Source organism: Prorops nasuta, unplaced genomic scaffold, assembly GCF_024137725.1.
Source record: "Prorops nasuta isolate Cenicafe-Biocafe unplaced genomic scaffold, Cenicafe_Pnas_1.2 PNAS00065, whole genome shotgun sequence".
In the NCBI taxonomy this organism is placed as follows: Eukaryota; Metazoa; Arthropoda; class Insecta; order Hymenoptera; family Bethylidae; genus Prorops; species Prorops nasuta.
The window spans coordinates 251,855-273,748 of NW_027116862.1; the positions used below are offsets into that span (position 1 = coordinate 251,855).

At 35.9% G+C, this 21,894-nt stretch overlaps 2 protein-coding genes and 1 long non-coding RNA gene across 5 annotated transcripts; 2 read left to right on the forward strand and 1 right to left on the reverse strand.

Moving 5' to 3' along the window:
• Positions 1-322: 322 nt before the first annotated feature.
• Positions 323-5,244, forward strand: Bre1 (E3 ubiquitin-protein ligase Bre1). Of its 2 annotated transcripts, none has more exons than XM_066745536.1 (14): positions 323-752; positions 818-989; positions 1,066-1,252; positions 1,321-1,509; positions 1,585-1,706; positions 1,777-2,139; positions 2,234-2,407; positions 2,486-2,743; positions 2,818-2,949; positions 3,022-3,293; positions 3,383-3,650; positions 4,031-4,433; positions 4,503-4,597; positions 4,671-5,244. In XM_066745536.1, the coding sequence occupies exons 2-14, from the start codon at positions 840-842 to the stop codon at positions 4,950-4,952; spliced, it is 2,895 nt and encodes a 964-aa protein (XP_066601633.1). In that variant the 5' UTR covers positions 323-752; positions 818-839; the 3' UTR covers positions 4,953-5,244. The 2 variants fall into 2 exon arrangements, with proteins under 2 accessions (XP_066601633.1, XP_066601634.1); XM_066745537.1 differs by having other exon boundaries at positions 4,049-4,433.
• Positions 5,245-5,750: 506 nt separating this feature from the next.
• LOC136784686 (solute carrier family 2, facilitated glucose transporter member 1-like) lies at positions 5,751-21,835 on the forward strand. Its single transcript, XM_066745538.1, has 6 exons — positions 5,751-6,009; positions 7,406-7,594; positions 18,339-18,437; positions 18,638-19,202; positions 19,264-19,664; positions 19,746-21,835. Exons 2-6 carry the CDS (start codon positions 7,406-7,408, stop codon positions 20,091-20,093), a joined length of 1,602 nt encoding a protein of 533 aa, XP_066601635.1. The 5' UTR covers positions 5,751-6,009; the 3' UTR covers positions 20,094-21,835.
• LOC136784711 (uncharacterized) lies at positions 11,596-13,674 on the reverse strand. 2 transcript variants are annotated; one of them, XR_010824446.1, is made up of 4 exons: positions 13,016-13,674; positions 12,545-12,776; positions 12,204-12,414; positions 11,596-12,115 (listed from the first exon to the last, which is right to left on the reverse strand). It is a non-coding gene; the product is annotated as an uncharacterized lncRNA (long non-coding RNA). The 2 variants fall into 2 exon arrangements; XR_010824445.1 differs by having other exon boundaries at positions 11,596-12,414.
• Positions 21,836-21,894: the final 59 nt, after the last annotated feature.

Consider the following 21,894-nt stretch of genomic DNA (forward strand, 5'->3'; position numbering starts at 1 on the left):
GTACTACTTTTTCGAAATTTGGAAAAAAGAATGATAGACTTAGAATTTCTCATGTAATGTAATTTTCAGTATTACGCTTCTACTGAACATGATAAGTTTCTTTGCGATATGAAACAAAAATAAGATAAATTTGTAACCAAATTTTTTAAGATTTTTCATTATTCCTCTTTAATCTTTTAAGATGGGTATTGGACGGTATCATATCATGTCATATCAGGGCGCGTTAATTTCAGGGACTGGTGGCTCCATCCAACAATCACTGATATTACTAAACATACCTATTGTGATAATGTGATGGAGCCAGCAGCCAGCTTCAGGTTTAACGTGGTATTATAAAGTTTCCCACTCCTCCTGTATTCGAAAGCATCTAAAAAAGGGTTCAAGAAGCGCATTTATGCTCCCAAAAAAATTCTTATTGATTGCATTTTCTCATATTTCAATCAATTTTTTGTAAATATAACCTTAAGGTCGGTCCTGCTCCCAGGGAAAGTTTCGTTCGATTGTGTACACGTATATGTTAAATTCTAGCCTGTATGATGCTAGAATCTTTAAAGTCTAATTCTAACACCAATAGGAAAACAAAAGAGATATGGAAATACGTTGCTTTCTCGCGAAATTTTCTGCCAAAATGTAAAGAGCCTTCAACATAATTGAGATTAAGTACAAGGCTTGTCGCGCAATACTTGTATCATGACTTAAAATTTGACTCTCAATACTCTAATATTTTTGGAGAATTTTTTAGGAAAATATCGGTAAAAATATTATATAAACTTAGATAAATCTCTTTTAAGGAACTAATATCACATTTTTATTGCAGAAGTTCATCAGCCTCTGCCAAAATGTCTAAAAGGCCTGCTGATAATGGAGACTCTGTCTCTCAGCCACCAATTAAAAAAGTTCAATTTGAACCAATTTTGATAGGACCTATTTCTACTCTGGAAGAAATGGATATGAAAGTCTTACAATTTCAAAATAAAAAGCTGGCTCAGGTAACCTCAAAAAGGATTGATTTTACTATTGATCAATTAACCAATGATACTAACAAATCTTGTTTTCTTTGTACAGAGATTGGAGCAGCGCCATAGAATGGAAGCAGAGCTTCGTCAGAGGATAGAACAGTTAGAGAAAAGACAAATGCAAGATGATGCAGTACTAAATGTGGTTAATCGATATTGGAATCAACTTAATGAAGACATACGAGTTTTATTGCAAAGATTTGACGCTGAAACAGCGGACGAATCAGAAAATAAAAGTAAATTGAGATGTTATCTCTCTTTTTAGATCCAGTTTAGTTAATAATTATTTGGCTTTTGTGTTTAGATGAAAGTGAAGCTACTACATCATTCCTTATGCAGCTCTCATCATGGGACAAAGAAGAATTAGATGACAAGCTAGCAAATCGAGTTCAAGTTTCAAAGCGTGCTGTTTCAAAAGTAGTTCAAGCATTTGATAGATTATCTCAAAGAAATGAAAAGATAACGTTAGCTCTCAAAGGAGAATTTGATGGAGGTAACATTTTTTTAAAAACATTGAAATAATCATACTTTATAAATTTATCATAATAATTATACTCTCTGTTTATAGAAGAAGCCCCTAATATAGATGAAGTTGTGAAAAGAGCCAATTCAGAAATTCAAATGGAAAATAGGAATTTACAAGCAATTAACATTCAACTTCATGAAAAATATCATACTATTTCACTTAAGGTATTTAATTTTTTGAAATGAAAACTGATCTTCTTTGGAGAAAATTAACTAATGAAATATTAACTTTCAGATGTCCGAATTGCAAGACACAATAACAGGAAAAGATACCCTAGCAGCTGAGTTAAGAAATCAGGTTGATGATCTCCAATATGAATTAAATAAAGTAAGAGCAAGAAATGATAAATTGGAGCACCATCTGGGAGAAGCTATAGAAAAATTGAAAGCATTTCAACAAATCCATGGTACTGATGAAAAAGGAAGCAACAAGCCAAATACACTTGTAGCCTCTAGTGTTTCACAAACTAAGCTTGATGATTTACAACGTGAACTTGAAGAAACTCGCGAATTAGCTAACAATAGACTACAAGAGTTAGATAAACTACACCAACAACATAGGGATGCCCTGAAGGAGGTGGAAAAATTAAAAATGGACGTGAGTCAAAAAGAACCTTTCTTTCTGAGCTTATCTATCTCACTGAAACATGTATATTTCTTTATAAATTTTACAATACATTTTTTGCATTTAGATACGTCAACTTCCTGAATCCGTAATTGTGGAAACAACGGAATATAAATGTTTACAGTCACAGTTCTCTGTACTTTATAATGAGTCAATGCAATTAAAAACACAGCTGGATGATGCCAGACAACAGTTGCAGTCAAGCAAGAATGCGCATTTACGGCATATCGAGATGATGGAGGTACTAGTCACAAATTCACTAAAATCGATAGCATAATCTATCGTTAGCTATTATTTTAAAACAAACTTATATTTTTAGAGTGAAGAATTAATGGCGCAAAAAAAACTACGTGGTGAGTGTATCCAATTAGAAGACGTTTTAGCACAATTAAGAAAAGAATATGAAATGCTGAGGATCGAGTTTGAGCAAAATTTAGCAGCCAATGAACAAACTGGACCAATCAATCGTGAAATGAGGCACTTAATTACATCCTTACAAAATCATAATCAACAACTGAAAGGCGAGGTTCACAGATACAAGCGAAAATACAAGGAAACTTCCACGGAAATACCAAGGGTAAAATGTTAATTATGTACGATACCTACTGAATAAACATAAATTTTTAACGATAATCTTAATCAAAATTTTAGCTGAAAAAAGAGATTGAAGAACTTACAATTAAATTAGGCCAGCAATCTGCTCAAGAAAATAAGGAAGGAAATAATTCCGATGGTAGTGGGAAAGAAGAGGATGCCTCGAATTCGTTGCCAAACTCTACACAGGTAAGGATATAAAAGCTAAAATTTTCATCGATAATATTGTTTTAAAATTCATTAAACTATACGTTGTTTTAGATAAAAGAGGAAAATGCATTAACAATAAAACGAGAAGCTGGAGGTGACGAGGAAGTTGAAACGATCGAAGTAGGCGAGGGAGAAGGTAGTAAAGGTACACCTGATTCCGCTGCGCTAACATCTCCTACTTTGAAAAAAGAGAAGGATATAAAACGCGAGAAAGATATTAAGAAAGAAAATATAAAAAATGAGCACAGGGACTCTGCCCACCGTGTAAAAGAAACAAAAGTAGCTGAATCTGAGATAGTCAGGGACCTGAAAGCACAGTTGAAGTAAGAGAGAAACTACTCGTAAACTTTTAACCTATAATTTCGATGTGATTTTATTAATAAACACTAATAAAACTCATGTAACATTACAGGAAAGCTGTAAATGAAATGAAGGAGATGAAATTGCTTCTTGATATGTATAAAGGAGTTGGTAAAGAGCAGAGGGATAAAGTACAATTAATGGCGGCGGAACGTAAAACTAGGGCGGAACTCGAAGAGTTGCGGCAACAAATTAAAAAGATACAAGAAAGTAAACGAGAAGAAAGAAAAAAGTTAGCTGACGAGGACGCACAGATAAAAATTAAGAAATTGGAAGAACAAGCTTACACCCTTCAAAGACAAGTAGCATCACAAAAGCAGGTAGATCACAATCTTTCTACGTTTTTACAAAGATTATACTTACATTCTATTACTAATCCTACTTATCATCTAACTCATTTACCAAACTCACCTTCGTTAACGATCTAAATTTATAAAATTATAAGCTAATAAATGATGGAATAATTTAATCTGTAACTCGACATTTAACAAAAAACACCCCTTTCATTCTAAATTAAACGATTCTCAAAGATTTTGTCATTAACTGTAACTTCTATTGATACTAATAGAAAGCTTAATATTATTAATTGAAAAAACAATATTAAGCTATAGAAATTGAAATAAGTATGAGTATGAAGAGTAATAGCGTTTGCCATATTGTTTAATGATATGAATACGAACGGTGGTGTAACGCTGAACAGAACTGTGTCTGGCTGCAGGAGGAAGAGGCTTTACTGAACGAAATGGAGGTCACTGGCCAAGCTTTTGAAGATATGCAAGAACAAAATTCTAGATTGATTCAGCAACTGCGTGAGAAAGATGATGCCAATTTCAAATTGATGACTGAAAGAATTAAGAGTAACCAGTTGCACAAGCTGGCCAGGGAGGAAAAAGATGTTTTAAAGGAACAAGTTACGACTCTAACAACCCAAGTTGAAGCTGCCAATGTAGTCGTTCGTAAATTGGAAGAAAAAGAGCGTCTTCTGCAAAATTCTTTAGCTACTGTTGAGAAAGAATTAGCTTTACGACAGCAAGCCATGGAAATGCATAAACGGAAAGCCATTGAAAGTGCTCAATCTGCGGCAGACTTAAAACTTCATTTAGGTAAATATTTTTTAAAAATTTATGTCTCGATCGAGGAAATTTGTGTTCATGCTATCATTTTCTATCCAGAAAAATATCATTCGCAAATGAAGGAAGCTCAGCAGGTAGTTGCCGAGAAAACAAGTTCATTGGAAGCCGAGGCTTATAAAACAAAGAGATTACAAGTAAGACTTAATTAACTTTTTCTTCGGGAAATGATTCTGATGACTGCTTAACGTTTGATTGTTATTTGTTCAGGAGGAAATAGCACAACTTAGACGAAAGGTGGAAAGGATGAAGAAGATCGAATTAGCAGAGACTCTAGATGAAGTTATGGCCGAAGAGCTTCGCGAATACAAAGAGACTTTGACTTGTCCATCGTGTAAAGTGAAAAGAAAAGATGCGGTGCTAACAAAGTGCTTCCACGTATTTTGCTGGGACTGTTTACGTACGCGATACGAGACTCGACAAAGAAAGTGTCCAAAATGCAATTGTGCGTTCGGCGCAAATGACTATCATCGATTATATCTTTCCACATGAAAGGATTCATCAGCAATTGTTCTTAGTTATGAACTAACGTTGCTAATAGGTTTTAGTATAATTTGTAAACTATGCGCATTTTTATTTTCTTCCTCAAAGAAGAAGAACTATTTAAGCTACGATATTTAATTTGCTAGTGAAATCATTGGACAAAACTTGGAAGTCTTTAATGTTTAGTATTAATCTTTTTCACTCTTATTAGGTATGTGTATTAGACAACATTGCAGATCGGTGTAATGTAAGAAGTAAACGTATATTTTTATTCTCAGTCGAAAAAATTCGTCGATGTTATTACTTTCTTTCTTTTCTGGACAGTTGCCACTACTTCCGTTAAAGATACGTCAAGCAATCCCGAAATATTCATTTTTTAAAAACCTTGTGTTCCATATTTTAAAATACTGGGGAGTTGGTACTTCTACTGAGAAAGTATAATAAAATATTTCTGTTTTTTTAATGAATTAAGAGACTGCATTGAAAAAGCTTTATTATTAATTTCAGGTTACTGTTTTAAAAAGAAGAAAAAACTTGTTTGTGATTCTGAAAATCCAACGGATCGTGAATTTTTCTCGTACGAATAAGGAGACTACGATATGATCCAAATCGATATAAGCAGGATATAATTTTCAATATTGTCTTCAGGCCATTTAATTTCCAATGGGAATGTTTCTATATCACCACAAAGTATTGGAATCAGAGGTTAATTGAAATCAATTGATCAGCTGCAGCCAATTGCAATTGTGAGGATGCAACAGAAGCGTGTGAAGGAAGTGAAGGAAGGTGTACCGAAGAGAAGGGTGAGCGGAACGGGAGCATCTTAGAAAAACAGAGGCTCGTCTATAGTGACGCGCGCGTTAAAATTAAATCTAGCTTGGGGCTAACGACTACGTTCTGCCTTCGGTGACGGCGCCGACGACGATATTGGAGTTGGGTTGGGTTGGTATGAACGCGTCCTCTACTTCAGTCTCAAGAGCACATCTACACTGTGCACTCTGTTCTTACTCCAATTTTTTCACCAGCATTCTTATCCTCGTCTTATCTGGCACCTATTATAAATATTGTAAGAAACATTGGAAAACTTTTGCCCTGCGACAATAACCTCGTCCCTCCTACCCTAGCCTAATCTTAATCATACCAACAATAATAGAAATAATATTAATAACGATATCGATAATCTGGATCGTGCCCAGAACTGCATCTCCGCCATTCTTTCATTTTACCCCATCTTACTACTTTTGCTATTCTATTTTTACTCATAACACAAAACACAATAATAACAGTCATAAACCGGGCATACGATAAACAATTGAGACATAGTTTGTATATTTATACGAATCGTAGAATCTAGCTTCTTTTATGCATAGCTGAACATTTAACAATATAACTAGAACGAATAATATTGCCTGTTACATTTTAGCAATGGTAATACTAAAAATGTAGAATGAAAGAGAGAGACACATTTGATTTGGTGTAATGATGAAAACCGTAGCATTACTCATATTTAGACCTAGTATTAATAAACACTAAACATGGGATGGCTTAGTTTTGCGCTTGACCTCTGCAATACAATCCTTTTAGGGACTTGATAAAAAGAATGCAATGCGTTGCGTTTGATACATAACCATTTTTTTTTCTCCAACTGAACGTAAATCAAGATTGAAACATTGTCAATTGAAGATGATTAAATCATTATATTGATAGATGTATAATATTTATTGGCTAGGACAACGGATAAAATTATTGTTGAATGATAGTTGAACAAGCAGTAGAAGTCAACATCGTGTCATTAGGTTACTAGCCTTGATCATCTGCCAAATAACTGAGTAAAGCTTGGTTGTCACGTTCCATGCTAATTCTATGCCGTAGAATAACCACCACGTCTTACGACGTAAAATTATTCATAATTTATCCATTTCCTAAGCAATCAAAATATTTTCCTTTTTATAAAAATTCGGTTGGATAAATGTATAAGTTTTTCTACAGTCGTCTATCTCAAAGAATTATATTTATCAATATTAACTTTTACTATATTGTCAACATTTGTTCTGATATATACAAACTAAAATCTCCATTTGTTTATCGGATCTTTTTCATATCTTGAATATAGGTCAGTTTAATTGTTTACTATCACAAGTTGTAACCAGAAACTTCCTTTACACAGAGGGTTAAATGTACTTTTGTAAAATCAAATTATTGGCTAAAATCACTATGACAATCATACCATTTAAAAAAGTTAGATAAGTACAAGATCCGTTTAATTTTTGATAATAACTAGACTTTTACAAAATTATCTTAGCCCTTGTCTAATAGTGCTATGGATATTTATAATAGTGTAGCCACATTGGAGTTATGTGCCGAACTTTTAATAGTATCAGTCAAGTTTCTTATGTAATGAGAGCAAAAGAAAAATGATAAAAGCCGCTTCATTTGTAAACTGAGACAAACGGTTGTTATAGATGGATCGGGATGACGATGATTTTGGTGAGGGTTTCATTGCGGAATCGCATCCTCTGAGGCCGACCCATCTGTCAGTTCCTCCAGGAATGAGACCTGATTCGAGAGCTCCTAGTATCAGTAGCAGTGTTAGTGACCTTGACGTCCCAATTTATACCAGGGAAACTACTATACCACTTTCCGCTAGAAAGGTAAGTGAACTTATCGACAAACAAATCATAAAATACACTTCTTTCTCCGTAAATAATCCGTTTGTTTACTATGATATAATACAAAAACGCTGAGTGGCGTCTGGTGATAATAATTATTAACGCTTTTTCATTAAAATCATCGAGACTGCTTTATCGATATATAAACATCCGTAATGGCGGCAAAGAGGTTAAAGTCGAACCCGTCGAACCAATAAACGACATTCTTTCCTGAATTATCGGCATTAACTCGATTATCAACAGTTGTCGCGTCTAAAAGCTGACGAATCACATAAATAGAAAAGATATTTATTAGACATAAACGAGCTCCGAGAAAAAGCGGATGAAAAGTGTTTACACTGATCGGATTAATCGATCGAAGCTAGAAATGCTGTTGAGGGTAAACAACCAGTTGAATCTGGGCACAATTGATTAGAAAATAGTGGGTAGTTATTGACGAAAGCACATAGTAGCGCGTGAAAATGATCAATCAGCAGTGAATGACGTTGAAGCAACACGAGGCAAAACGGTACACGTGCTATTATTAGACGTCTGTTGAGAAACTGTTGTTATTTCCGGTTAGGTTAGGGAATTTCGACAGGTGTCGAATTTTCGCGTGGCATCCCTCGCATTTTTTTCACTTACGTTCGTTCTCATCATTTTGAAGATGAACACGTGCGAGGCGCTAAAAAAATCATTTCTCTTATCTAATAAGGCACGAGATATCTTGGATGAAAATTCAATTGCGTCTCTGTATTATTATGCAATCGGTTGTCGTTTAGTTCCCGATAAGATAATAGTAACAGTATCGGCAAGTCATTTACCTTTATCTGTTTATGTGGATTGTAATAAATGGCATTTATAAATGCAAATTATCGGCCGATGCACGAAAGACCTTTGAATCATCGGTAAATGTTGTAATTATTAAATATGTACGGTAAATAGGTTAAAAGATTTGAAGGACATAAATTGATAATTGAATGAATGAATTGTCAACCGATACAGAAAATTCAGATGGAAAATGATAACAAACGATGTACCACATTGCTGTGTATATGCTGTAATACAAATACAGACGTAAAGTATACGTCCCTGTGTAATGTAACTGAACCCCTACACGAATGACGTAACAAGCATAACATACGCACGTTTTAGTGACTGGAGAGCTCTTTTCCTCCCCCTCCCTCTCTTTCTTTTTTCCAACGTCTCTTCTCCTTTTCTATCTTGTTTTTTCTATCTGTCAAACCATCAGTATGCATTTGACTCGATTTGATGTATTCCAAACAGTCCAAACGTTCGATTGATTTTTCTCTATAATATATATGCATCAAATAAATACACTTATGATTATTTCTAAAAGATTCTAGCTTGGGCATACTGATTTTCATTTAGACAACAAGCAAATATTGGTAAGTCCGCTGCACATATCTTGCTCTGTTTGTTTCATTCGTCGTCTCTTTTGTACTATTTCAATGACTTCATTCCTTGTTCTCTCACTCCATCAATTTGTCTGTCTTTTTCCACTGCCCTTCCTCCCTCCACATGATGAAATTCCAGCTAGATTTGCTCTTGTGACGCAATAACTAAGCTTCTCGGGATTACGCTAACTTTTCTTCTTCACGTCCGCATCGTTACAATTCTTTTTTATGTATTTTTCTATACTGAATGCTGCTCGTATGCATTTATGCGTTGAAATCGATCGATCGGACACCGTAAACAAAATCGCTTATAGTAGTAGTTGTAGTCTTTCATCCTCACCCATCGACACTTCTACATTATCGATCCTGCTTCTTCGTTCTTTCTCGCTCCTATATACCGAGAGTGATCTTTCTTCCCTTTCGAATTTTCTAACCTATAATCTCCTCGCTCGCTGACTCGGAAAACTTAAAAATCACTGACTCGATTAGTATTTAATCAATATTTATACAGGCACTAAAAATATGTCGCACTCGATATGGGATAACCTTCGTAATTGCTTACTTCGATAAGATCTTTTCAATACTAATACATGATCTTAGAGAAATTACAAATAAAAAGTTATTCCAATTCGATATGTGCTATATATATATATATATAATTAAACAGGTCTCCGCTCTTCTGTTTATCTTTGAACGAAAATCTGCAGAGTTGGATGATATGTATCGGCTTTTTTTAGAAGTTATTTTTTTCAGAGATTATAAAATTAAATTAATTCGTTAAGATAGGGATTGAAGCAATTGTGGGGGAATAGAGTTAATCGTTCTTAATATTTTTTTCTCGAGCAGAAATGATGAAAGTGGAGTAATGGGTAATTAAGGGGTTTTCGAATGGGCTGTCTCGGTTCGCTCGAAGGGTGGAAATACAGGGTAGGAATTTTGCGCCTGCGCCAGAAAATGGAGCGAAGTTGGTCGTCATACTATATTGCTAAAGAATAAGCGCACACGAGAATCGAACGGGAGTTTCTACAGTAAACTAGTCGGTCTTAGCTGTGCAGCTGGAAAACAGTAAGTGAGAACAAGTTTTCTGACAAAAATATCACACACAAAAAGCATAGTCTCACAGTTTGAATCCTTCGTTCTCAGAAAAATCACAAAACATACAAAATGGTGCCTCCTTTATTCCTCTCCACAGAAACTAACAAAACCTACGCCTTTCTTCCAGGAAAGTATAACCAACAAAACCGATCGGTTTATTAGCTTGCTATGTGGTGTGATAAAATGCAAACATGATCTGAGATTTCTTTTCCCTCGTTTCAATCCATTTCGCCAACAGAGGCAACGTATGTTATGACCTCCAGTTAACCTTTGCCCTATCACTCTTCTCGGAATCCACACTTTCAAGAATTACAACTTAAATTTTACCGGTTTTACGCGTAGATTTCGCATCGAGGCTTCGATCAAGCAACAGTACTTATTACGTTCGTTAAACTTCAACTGGCGATATATTGTAACGTATGTTGTGCATTCGATTGTTCTGATGTAGCCACGTGACCTCTCGTGAAATAACCTTACCGGTAAGGAACGAAAAAGACAAGTCGATAATACAAATGCGGCATTGTTCGAAGAAAAATAATGAGAGAAGCATTTGATTAATTACTCGCGTCATGCTACTCGATCATCTGTTGCGTAATCGTTCATCGAGATTGCGCAATCTTCCAAATATTCAATTGACCGATTACAAATTGAAAAGACCTGTCGCTCAACTATCTTCACCATTTTTCCTATTCCAAAATTCCCATCGAATACTTTTCTCACGTCCCGTTTGCCGTATTCTACTTTTACTTTTTTTTCTTACAAGCAGCTTCGTGATGGATGAGAATAACGAGAAGGTAATTAATATCATGCCTCAGTGGTGCACATAAAATTTCTATACTCTAATCAAAACAATGTAAAGTGCGGTAGTAATTGTTTCTTCTATAAAGTCCGCTTTCATTGGCAGTATTCGTTCAAAGAAGTCAATTAATGTATTTGTCTACTAATAATAGATATTAAAAGCATTCTTAGCTAATCCTCCTATTAACTAATTCAGTCGAACGAGGACATTCAGGAACAATCTGCCACTCCAACTGCCCTCGCTCCTGCTCAGAAGGTAATGTAGAAATGAATGGTACTGGAAATATTTCTTTTTTATAGTATAATAGCATTACTATTCATTTTTCTCGTTTTCTTCCCTACCCAACCAGTCCAGTAACACTGATAAGGATTGGGTAAGTGCGACATGAATAGTATTCTTTCTCTTATTTTATACTATCCACTAAAACCCATAAAGAGAAACAGTTCTATAGGACACTCCTTTTTGGCCTATAGCTGATAAACCACCGATGATTCAGGTGTGTGTTCAGAAGATGTTTGCATACGTGCCTTTTTTAAAATATCCAATCGTGCACCTATGAAAAAGGAGATATCAATTAGTGTCAAGTTAAAAGTTTATTTAACGCTAAAAGCAGCTTAAATATTAGCTTTATTTTAATGGGAAATTTTGCCTGATGTATCGATAGTAAATATAACCAATTCATTTGTCGTCGGGTAATTTATAATCTACTAATGACCTTCTCGTCCATCTATAAACTTTTTTAACTTAAAAAACAATTTAACAGAAGGTTTTCATCATAGATTTTGTTAATTGCTGTTTCCCATTCATTCTTAGCGTTCGCTTTATAAATGTTGCCGCTGTTTTCTAGATACACATAAGCAGATTAAATATCGGCTTGTACTGTTTACTTTTTTTTAGAAAAGTAAGAGACGAAAAAAGTGAAATACACTGATAACAGCCGTACTTGATACATCGGATCAGAAAAAAAAGAGAAATGTTAAGATAGCAGACCCGAATATTAACTCGTATGAGATAATAAGACTGCTATATTGAACAACTACATTTTTCATGTTTTCGAGCAGTGTCGAAATTCTATCGATAAAAGCGAGATTATCAGTTCTCAAATAGATATATTTGCTTGATCCTTCGTGGAACCGATCGAACGGTCCGCGTTTAAGGTTTTCACATTCCCAGTACAAATTTCAGTAACAAAGAACGAGACTTGCGACCGATCTGTAAAACAAAAATCAGGATGAAAAAATATTATCAGTCCAGTGACCCTGTTTACTATCATGAAAAAAATACAGAGGAACATACTAACAGCAGCATCAAAGCCATGTTGAATATTTTAATGAGCTGATATTTCACATACCAGAATTTATCAATCACAATGGCATTTTATTTCTCTTCCAATAGTCCATTCCAGCCAATTAATATATTAAACTGACTCAAAGGGCCTGAATTGTTATTAATGCTAACCTTTCAAGGGCACAAATTAGGAGGGTCGTCAGTCATCGTAGCAGTGTATATTACTGAAATAAACAGAATTTTTGAAGATGTAATTATCATCGCTTATTTAAAATTTCTAAAGATTGATTTGACTCGAGCGAAAGTTCTAGAATGCTTTGAACGAGTTTACAATATCAAGTAAATCAAGATTACGTTCGTTCGAGTGGGCACTCCAGTTGTTATTTCTTTTTTTTCGTAAATGTAAACATTAATTTGCGTGCTCATCCATTAATCTATCCATTCATCTATCCATCAGTCCGTGCACTCGTTTACAATGTTAGTAATTGCAAAATTGGCACACGTGATGAGACGAATATCATCATTAACAAATTGTTTCCGCTACACACCACTGTGATGTCTGGGCAAGATAATATCAACGTTATGCCTGAAATAATGCGCGTAATAATGAAAATCTAATGAAAAATTCATATTCGGCTGGAATCAACGAATGATACGTGGGATAATAAAGACTTAAAAAATTGGTTTATTCAGTATTAAAAAAAGTTCAGAACTAATAAAACTTGAAAGAAAATTTATAGCGTGCTTGTCTTTGCATTCGAAAGAAGCCACGCATAATGATGGAAGGATCAAGAAAATTTATCGAATACTGGTTTGTGTTCTTACGTGAAGGTTATGTTCAGGTTCCATACGCTCTGTATTATTCTAAGTGAAGAGTATTCAATGAGAGGAGCGAGGAATTGTTTGGTGTTTGTTTAGCTTTGGCATTGGGAGAAGGAAAAAGCTTGTAATGCGTTTGGACTGGAGGGGTTATGTTACTTATGTTTTCAATGGAGATCCAGGTGTCGCACAAGTGGTCTAAAATATGGAATGGAATATGGACTCACGACGAGATGGATGGAATACCGCTGAATAGTCGAGCAATTTGCATTAAAGTGACGCAAGTTCGGATGACCCGTCCTCACACCAGTCAAACGTCCAACTGTCGTCACGAATACTCTCGATTTTTACTCGTCCTCGCATTTCCAATAGTTAACGGTCGTTCGAAATTCAAAACAAAATTGATCATCGTCCGAATGACGCTGTTGATACTCGATCTTTGCTGTCCACCCGAAACTAAAAATCAACTCATCGAACAAACATGTTTTCTTAATTATCGCCAAACACAAGTGCCTTACGATTTAGCGAAAATATCGTAAACTTTTTCTCATCCGCATTCGAAGCTCAACAATTGCACAGATCGATTTGATTGACGCTGACTGGGTAATTTGTAATTCTATGTACGCAGTTAAGCATGTTGTGTCAATTTATGTCAATTTGCGTATCGTCAAGAAGCTTTTTTCACCATCTTTTTCTTCTTGTCGAGTCAAATGGTTGAATATCGTCGGTCGAGCGTGAATTTTTTGACTTACCAATCCTCATAGACAGTTTCAAAACGCATAATGTTCATTATAATATTTGAGCAATAATCAACTTCATTTATCGCACAAAAGATAAATAAGGGGTAGAGAGAAAAGTTAGTCACAGTGGAAAAAGAAAGGTTAGTCTCTTGTGCATTGAGAAGATTTGGATTTTGGAGGGGGAAGGAAAGGGAAATGAAAGGAGGAAGGAAGAGGTTTGTGGGATTGACTACGGATGCGGGTTAAGTGAGGAAAATAGATAAAAGTTTAATAGGTATAAGGTAGGACGTAGGTTAAGGCGATCGCCTAGCCGAGACGAAATGAAAGGTCGAAAGAGGAACGACCAATCAGAATCGTGGAGTACTCTGTTCCAGCATATGGTAGCGCTGAATAGAGTGGAAGGCCTGGAGAGGGAACTAACCAAATTCGCCTTTCTCTTCGTTCGCTTTAGCAGAGACAGTTGCGCGCGCGCGATCGTCACCGAAACGTGATCGAAGAGATCAAACTTTAAGAATTCTCTCAGAACATTTTTTTCTCCCAGTCTCTCTCTCAACAGTGAAATCACAAAACTGCGTGTATTAATAGTGACCGGCAGCTTCCACAGCAATGGGTGAGACAAAACTGCTCAAGGTACGAATTATCTTTTTCTTTCCCTCGCTGTCACTTGGACTTGAACAAATATTTCTGAATTTCCAGACCTTACGATCCTTAACCTCTACGTTGACCCTTTTGCCTTTGTCATATGAACTCACGAACAGGCCATCGACCTGAGTGCGGTAAATCATAAAGTGGTTGTGTCGATGGTTGTTTCAATCTTGTCTGCGAACTTTGACGATCGACTGGAGACCTAGGACAAAAATAACCGTAGAAGAGGCTCGTTTGAAACGATTTAGAAAGAAGGCGCGACCGTTGTCGTTTGTAAATATTGGATCTTAAACGAAGGTCGAGCAAATGTGAGAATTTTTCTGTCAAATGTGAAAAAAGTGCTTGTACATTCTTGCAAATTGCCATCATTTAAAGGCTGCCCATCTTCGGCCAGAGTCATTAATGCCCAAGAGCAGCCATGAATTTTCATCAAGTTTTTCCTGTGTTCGTTCGAAGAAACCGCCAGTTATCCCTTCCGCCTTCTGTCGATCATTTGAATTTCAGGTTATTTAGCAAACTTTGTACTTTGACGGAAAAAAGAGGTGATAAACTCTTTGATATGATTATATAGAATGAATTTCTACACGGACGCAGCATTTCCGCAATTGCTTACGAATTACTTGGAAGTAGCGAAGGTTTTCATTCTCTTTCATTCGTATCCTGAGAACTTTCTAATTTTTTATACATATACAAATGTGGTGTTATCTCTGTTATTGCTATTTTTCTTGGAAGTATTTTGTCCCAACAGAGACGATAATAAGAAAATACACATGTCCAACTGTTGAGCGCCAAATGTGGGAAGCTTAGGTTAAAATTCTTTCTCTCTTGTAAGAAAAAATAGAATAAGGGGGGGGTGCAAATCAGAGACGGAAAAGCATTAAAGCATGAAGGTGACATAAACGGAAATTCAAGTCGTTAAATTTAATGCGGTAGGTTGTCTATAAATAAAACTTGCTCCAACTTGCGCAATTACGGTAATTAATTGGATTAGATCTATCGTTTTTTTCTTTTTTAATAGAAAGGTATTTACGTTTTTATACATGATTTTCTACACCTGTAGAGTATTGGACTATTTCACTTTCACGGCAAGAAATAGAATGCTCGACGGCGATGATTCGGTGTCGATTGGCTGCACGTGGAAAAGAAATCAAGGAAAACACAGATTGAATTCAATAGGATCGAATTAGAGGTGACCTTAGCCGTCCCGAGACATTGAAAAATACTTATATCATTATTTCTATAAAGTAACCTTCCTGCGTGTACATGATGATGATCCTTAAACAAATGCTTTGTTATCCCCACCCACGTACATATGAAATCTCACTAATACATACACGTATCGTTAAATCATCGTTCGTGATTCATCCATTAAGATCTCTGTGCAAGAATTCAAATTTAAATTTAACGGTTTCTATCCAAAAAGATTTTACCTCATCAGTTACATAAACAAAAAAAATGTTTTTTTGCAAAAGGAATAACTATTTTTCTACGAGTTCTTATCGGCTCAATTTAACCGTCGACTCGGTAACAGTTATTTATTTAAAAAAAAATTTTTTACATTTCAATTGAAACGGATGAATAATACATTGACCGATACAATGATACACAGCGCGGAAATGGAAAATTTAAGTGCTAATGAGGAAGAATGGAATAAATTGTGGAGTGCAATGGTGAAAATGGCATGCAGAGGTGGGTTTCGTTTGAAATTCCGAAGCTCCATAGAGAAACGAAGCTTCTATTTTTAGAAAGACCGACGTAAAATGACGCGGTACCATCTGGCCTTGTTGGGGAGGCCCGCCGTAGTTCGGCCAATGAGAGCTCGGCGCAGGTGACGTGCCTCCAGCTTGACCAATGAGTATCCCCTCCCCTCCCTTTTCTTCATATACCGGATTAAACTAACACCACTTCTACTTCTTTTCAATATCATCTTCCCTCTCCCCCTTTTTAACCTCCAGTTGGCAATAATTTTACCATCAGATACATTGTTGCTTACATAATTCATAGAAAATGATGCAATCAGAAAGCATCGAAAACAACGAAATCGAATGCTCGAATTTTTATAAAATAAAAACTAGCTAGTGTGTTACGATTTGTCGGTTAATTGGGCCGTTTAAAAATGGTGCAGCTATTATTTTTTGCTATTTAATTAGCGAAAAACTAGGCGTGATGAAATGATTCGTCACGATGAAATACTCAAAGACTGACACATATAGATATGTTCACGGTTAATTCGAAACACGTGTCATTTAGCGATTCGTTTGAGAGGAAGGAGGGATGGTAACGCAGTTCTGCAAGTATATTAAAAATAATCGATATTAATGTTCTAATAATAGCCTACACAACAGTTGTAATTTTACTAAACGAAAATAGAAGCATATTGATGAAAATTCTCCGTAAAATGATGGCTTTTCCAATTTATAATTACTGTCCGAATAGGAATTACTGGAAAATATGTAAAACGCATGATTACACTTATAAGTATTGGGTAACGTACATATAACAATGTGCAAAGTTCATCCATGAAAATAATAATGAGACAAAACAGTTGTAAGTTGAGTACAAAGATTACAGAAGCTGCTTTCTATCAAGTCCTCGGTAACAAATATCCGATGCAGGAAAAGTTTATGTATCATTTTTCGTTCTTTTCGAAGACTCATTAGATGTCCGCAAAGTTCGGCAAAAAAAAATGATAACCTAAATATCACTCGTTTTATCTAAAATGTTTTAAGTGTTTCAACGTGTCAGATCGAGTCTACGAATATTTGTATGACGCCATTTGCAAATTTAAAAAAGGAGGAAAAACTAGAAAACTCACAAGATTTTTTCGGTAAGAATACTTGTTATAATAGTGTAGTTCCTGTTGTGGAACTATACCACTTTAATTGCATTTTAACCAGAAGGTTTGTTTCGAACCTTAAAAGTATAAGCATGAAAGAATTTGGTCAACGCAACGGTTTATAAAGGCAGATATGGAAATAAAGGTCGAAATCGTCCGATGTCTGGGCATTTAGAGGTTAGAATTGAATTTTCTTGTCTTTTAGATTTATATATAGATCTATACAGGTAAATCGAAGGTTTGTAAGAGATAAAAAGTATGGTAGGAATGTATGGGAGTGGTGGGGAATAGATGGAATCGCCAGACAAATTTTCTTTGTGCATTTTCTGCGAATACACTGGTAGTTGTTTGGTCGTGCGTACGTCACGTCGATGTGTGCGCTGTGGAGGCCAAGTGTATAAGTAAAACTGGCGGGGGTAGCGACCTAGCAGTCTGCTGCACGTGCTTCGAGAACTAACTGGAGAAGCCAAGTGGTGATTGCCGAGTGTCTATTAACGTTGGATAAGAAGCTCGTGCCTATCGCAAGCCGTTTACAGCTTTGCACGGCTGTTATTACACTCGGGTTTACCTTCGCTTTCCAAACTCACGCGACTCGCGGATTAACGATCCAAAGTCAAATCCGTTCAAAAACAGACGCCACGTTAAATTCCAAGGTCTTTTTCTAATGAAATTGGAACAGAGTATGCCATATTTTAAACGCTCGGTAAGTGAATTAATCTAACTAAAAAATATATATATATATATATATATATAGTTATATCACTGAATCTGTTAATCTTTGCAAACCGACAAATTTTATCGCTGCTCTGAACACACACTTGGTAAAATTGAAATGAAACGAAGAAAGTCGAGAGAGATTAAATGAGTTTCGCAAGAGGACTAAGTGTTTCGAAAAAAAAAATATATTTTTGTTTACCATAAACAGCATTTTTATACGAGTTTCATAATACCTCTCCCCCCTTCTTTTTTTCCACTATAACGTGATCGAGAGTATTGAGTATCGAGCCATTGTTTAAATACTGAAAGATATCGAGGTTTATTGAATGGAAGAGTTTGGCTAATTGCAATTAACAAATCGTCGTTGATTGTTAAATACGCTTTGTTGCAGGGTCTAAATGGACGACTGGCATTCGCTATTGCAGCAGCCGCCCTTGGCTCGTCCTTCCAGCATGGATACAACACTGGAGTCGTCAATGCTCCTCAGGAGGTAACAAAATTTATAAAAAAAAAACTTGATATACTTTACCACTGAGATTCTCACATTCTGCTTACATTTTAGTCTAATTTAAGACCACCAATCGGCTCTAAGACGACTTTGAGTTGACCGTACAATTAAAGTCATTTTCTCGTCTCAATTAAGTCTATAAAGCGCTAAAGTGGAGTATTAATGGAATAAAATGTTTTCAGCTTATCGAGAGCTGGATCAGTGAAATCAAAGAGAACCGGACAGGAGTGCCGACGAGCCAATCAGAGGTGACGATGATCTGGTCAGTGGCAGTCTCCATATTCTGCGTGGGAGGAATGATAGGAGGATCGATGGTTGGCTGGGTAGCCGACAAGTTTGGAAGGAAAGGGGGACTTCTTCTCAATAATATTTTGGTCCTGCTGACTGTGATCTTCGAGGGCTCTGCAAAGGCAGCGCGAAGCTACGAGATGATAATCATCGGCAGATTCCTCATAGGAATAAATTCTGGCTTAAACGCTGGGCTGGCACCAATGTATTTAGCAGAAATCTCACCAGTTCACCTCAGAGGGGCCGTGGGCACTGTTTATCAACTGGTCATCACCATTTCTATTCTAATCGCCCAAATCCTTGGCCTTGAACAGATCTTGGGTACATCTGATCAGTGGCCACTTTTGCTATGTTTGACCGTTGTCCCTGCAATCTTTCAACTGGCTACTCTGCCACTTTGTCCAGAAAGCCCTAAATTCCTTCTGTTGAGCAGAGGGAAAGATATGGATGCTCAGAGAGGTAAATTTTATCAAGCTTTCTCTAAGATAAATTTTTATCGTTCTAATGATTTTATTTTTAGCTCTTTCCTGGCTGAGAGGCACCGTGGACGTGCATGATGAGATGGAGGAAATGAGAACCGAATACGAATCGGTTAAACTCGTTCCAAAAGTAACGTTGAAAGAATTGTTTATGAATCCTGCGCTGAGAATTCCATTGACCATCGCTATCATGATTATGTTCGCTCAACAATTGTCCGGAATCAATGCTGTAATGTTTTTCTCCACGAGAATATTCACGATGGCCCAATTGGATAAGAGCGCTGCTCAATCAGCCACGATGGGAGTGGGCGCCATGAACGTTCTCATGACTATCGTTTCTTTGGTTCTGGTTGAAAAGGCTGGCAGAAAAACGCTTCTGTTGATTGGATTCTCCGGAATGTTCGTGGATACTGCTTTATTGGCAATTTGTTTAGCATTCGCTGTAAGTTTGCTGCGAAACGTTAATATTGAAATTTATTTTAATGCGATCTGTACAAAAATAAGATGAAACTCTTTGTTCCAGGAAACTTCACGTGCAGCAGCATACTTCTCGATTGTTTTGGTAATCATGTTTGTCGTGCTTTTCGCGACTGGACCAGGCTCTATTCCCTGGTTTTTGGTTTCTGAATTATTTAACCAATCGGCAAGGCCAGCGGCTACATCTGTTGCAATTGCTGTCAATTGGACTGCTAACTTTATCGTCAGTATCGGATTCTTGCCACTTCAAGAAGCGATGAACGCTTATGTGTTCATAATATTCGCGGTACTTCAAGGATTCTTCACGTTCTTCATTTACAAGAAAGTTCCTGAGACTAAGAACAAAACGAGCGAGGAGATTAGCAGTATGTTCAGACAGATCTCTTATCAATGAAGCGCATAAAATTTTAATCGTAGGCAAGTGAGAAAGGAAAAAAGAAGCAACGGAGAATTTTTTAGTAGCGTATCAAACGTTTTCATCATTTTCCGCGAGATTGCTTCGCGTTCTTTAGCCACGAGAAGGAAACGTCACGCTTTTTATTGACAGTTTCGGGGACCAGGGAGAGAAATCACAACGAAGTGTCTTATATGTTAAATGGCCAAAATAGGAGGAGCGCGCTTCACTGAAAATTGTTTTATAATTTCTGTGCTCCGTTCCGGTATAACCACGCGTGATAAACTGCTCGAGCTAGTTACGATCATTTATCGGACAGAATTAACTCTATTTGAATAAAGCGAATTGTAAAGACAAAAAAAGTACGTAATGAAAAATTTCTCTAGTATTGTCTCCTGCATTGTCGGTTGGTGCCAAGTTCTTTTTGACCTTCAGTTTTTAAATATTGAACTTAGTTCCTAATAGACCCAGCAAACGATGTCAGGGCCAATATTCGTAATCGAATCTTGAAACGCGGATAATCTTATTCCTCGCTGGAAATAATGAGTTTAAATGCTGGTAGGTCGACAGGCCAAACTCGTTGATTTGATCAACGCTTCTGAATATTATTGCTTAAGACCGTAACCATGATTATCCTATTCTTTAAGATCCAATATTGTAAGCTTAGGGATCGCCATGAATGATTGTCTAGTCATTAATCACATTTCTGTTGTATCGTCAACATCCACGGATCCCTCTCTGTTTTAATTTCCAAGTATTTTTTAACTGTAGCTGAGACTTTTTTTTATATATTTTAGCGTCGAACAAATTGATAATCATTGTTTTATAATCGTTGATGATGGGACGTATCAAAAGCGCCTTTATTGATTTTAATAATTGTTCGCGTTTCTGTGCGTCGAGACAGAATTGACGTTGTATATTAAGAATTTTACTTTATTAACTATAAAGTCGCGATCTATTTTATTACTTGATTATTGCGCAGTTTTTAACAAGCGAAAAGTGTCATAATAATTGTAAATATAAACATTATATGGAATAATTTGTGTAGATATAGTCCAGAGAAAAACAAACATTAATTTTTATGCATGCACGCAGTTTATATAAATGTGTAAAAATCATTTTATTTCTCTCTGATAAATTGTGCCGTGATTTACGAAAAAAGGAAAAACAATTTCAAGTGATTTTATCGATATGAATGTAAACTTATCACATCTCAGGAAGATATACTAAATTGTAAACTATGCGGTGTTCCGTGCGATTGTTTATTCCAGGCCGGAATACACATTCATCCAAATATTTATATGTATCGTAGCTCTGGGAGTAATTGGAAATATTTTTGAAGAGCATAATATATACGTATATGATGTGATGTCTTTATTATAGAAAATAAACCTGATGTTACTAGTCCTGTCACACGTGAAACATGCGAATGAATTTATGAATTGTCTCCACATTTGTCGTTTTGTCATGTGTAGCTTCGGCTTTCAAATTTACTCTGGTTTACTCATCTTTTATTATTTTATGTCTAAACTGCTGATTTTAAATTTAATAGTTTTAGGAAGTTCCAATAATCGTGCATTCAGAGGAACACCCATGACTGTATTTTTCATGTCTGAGTTTCTTCGAAACAATCGTAGCATTTAGTTCTTAGCGAAATCTATTTTATACACAAAACCATCTATACACTGTTGAAGGACTAACTATGTTTTCAGGATGAACGTAAATATAAACATTGTACAAGATTTTTGCGTTATTTTTTAACTGTTTTCTTTTTTGCTAAATACAAATTTTAATTTAGAAT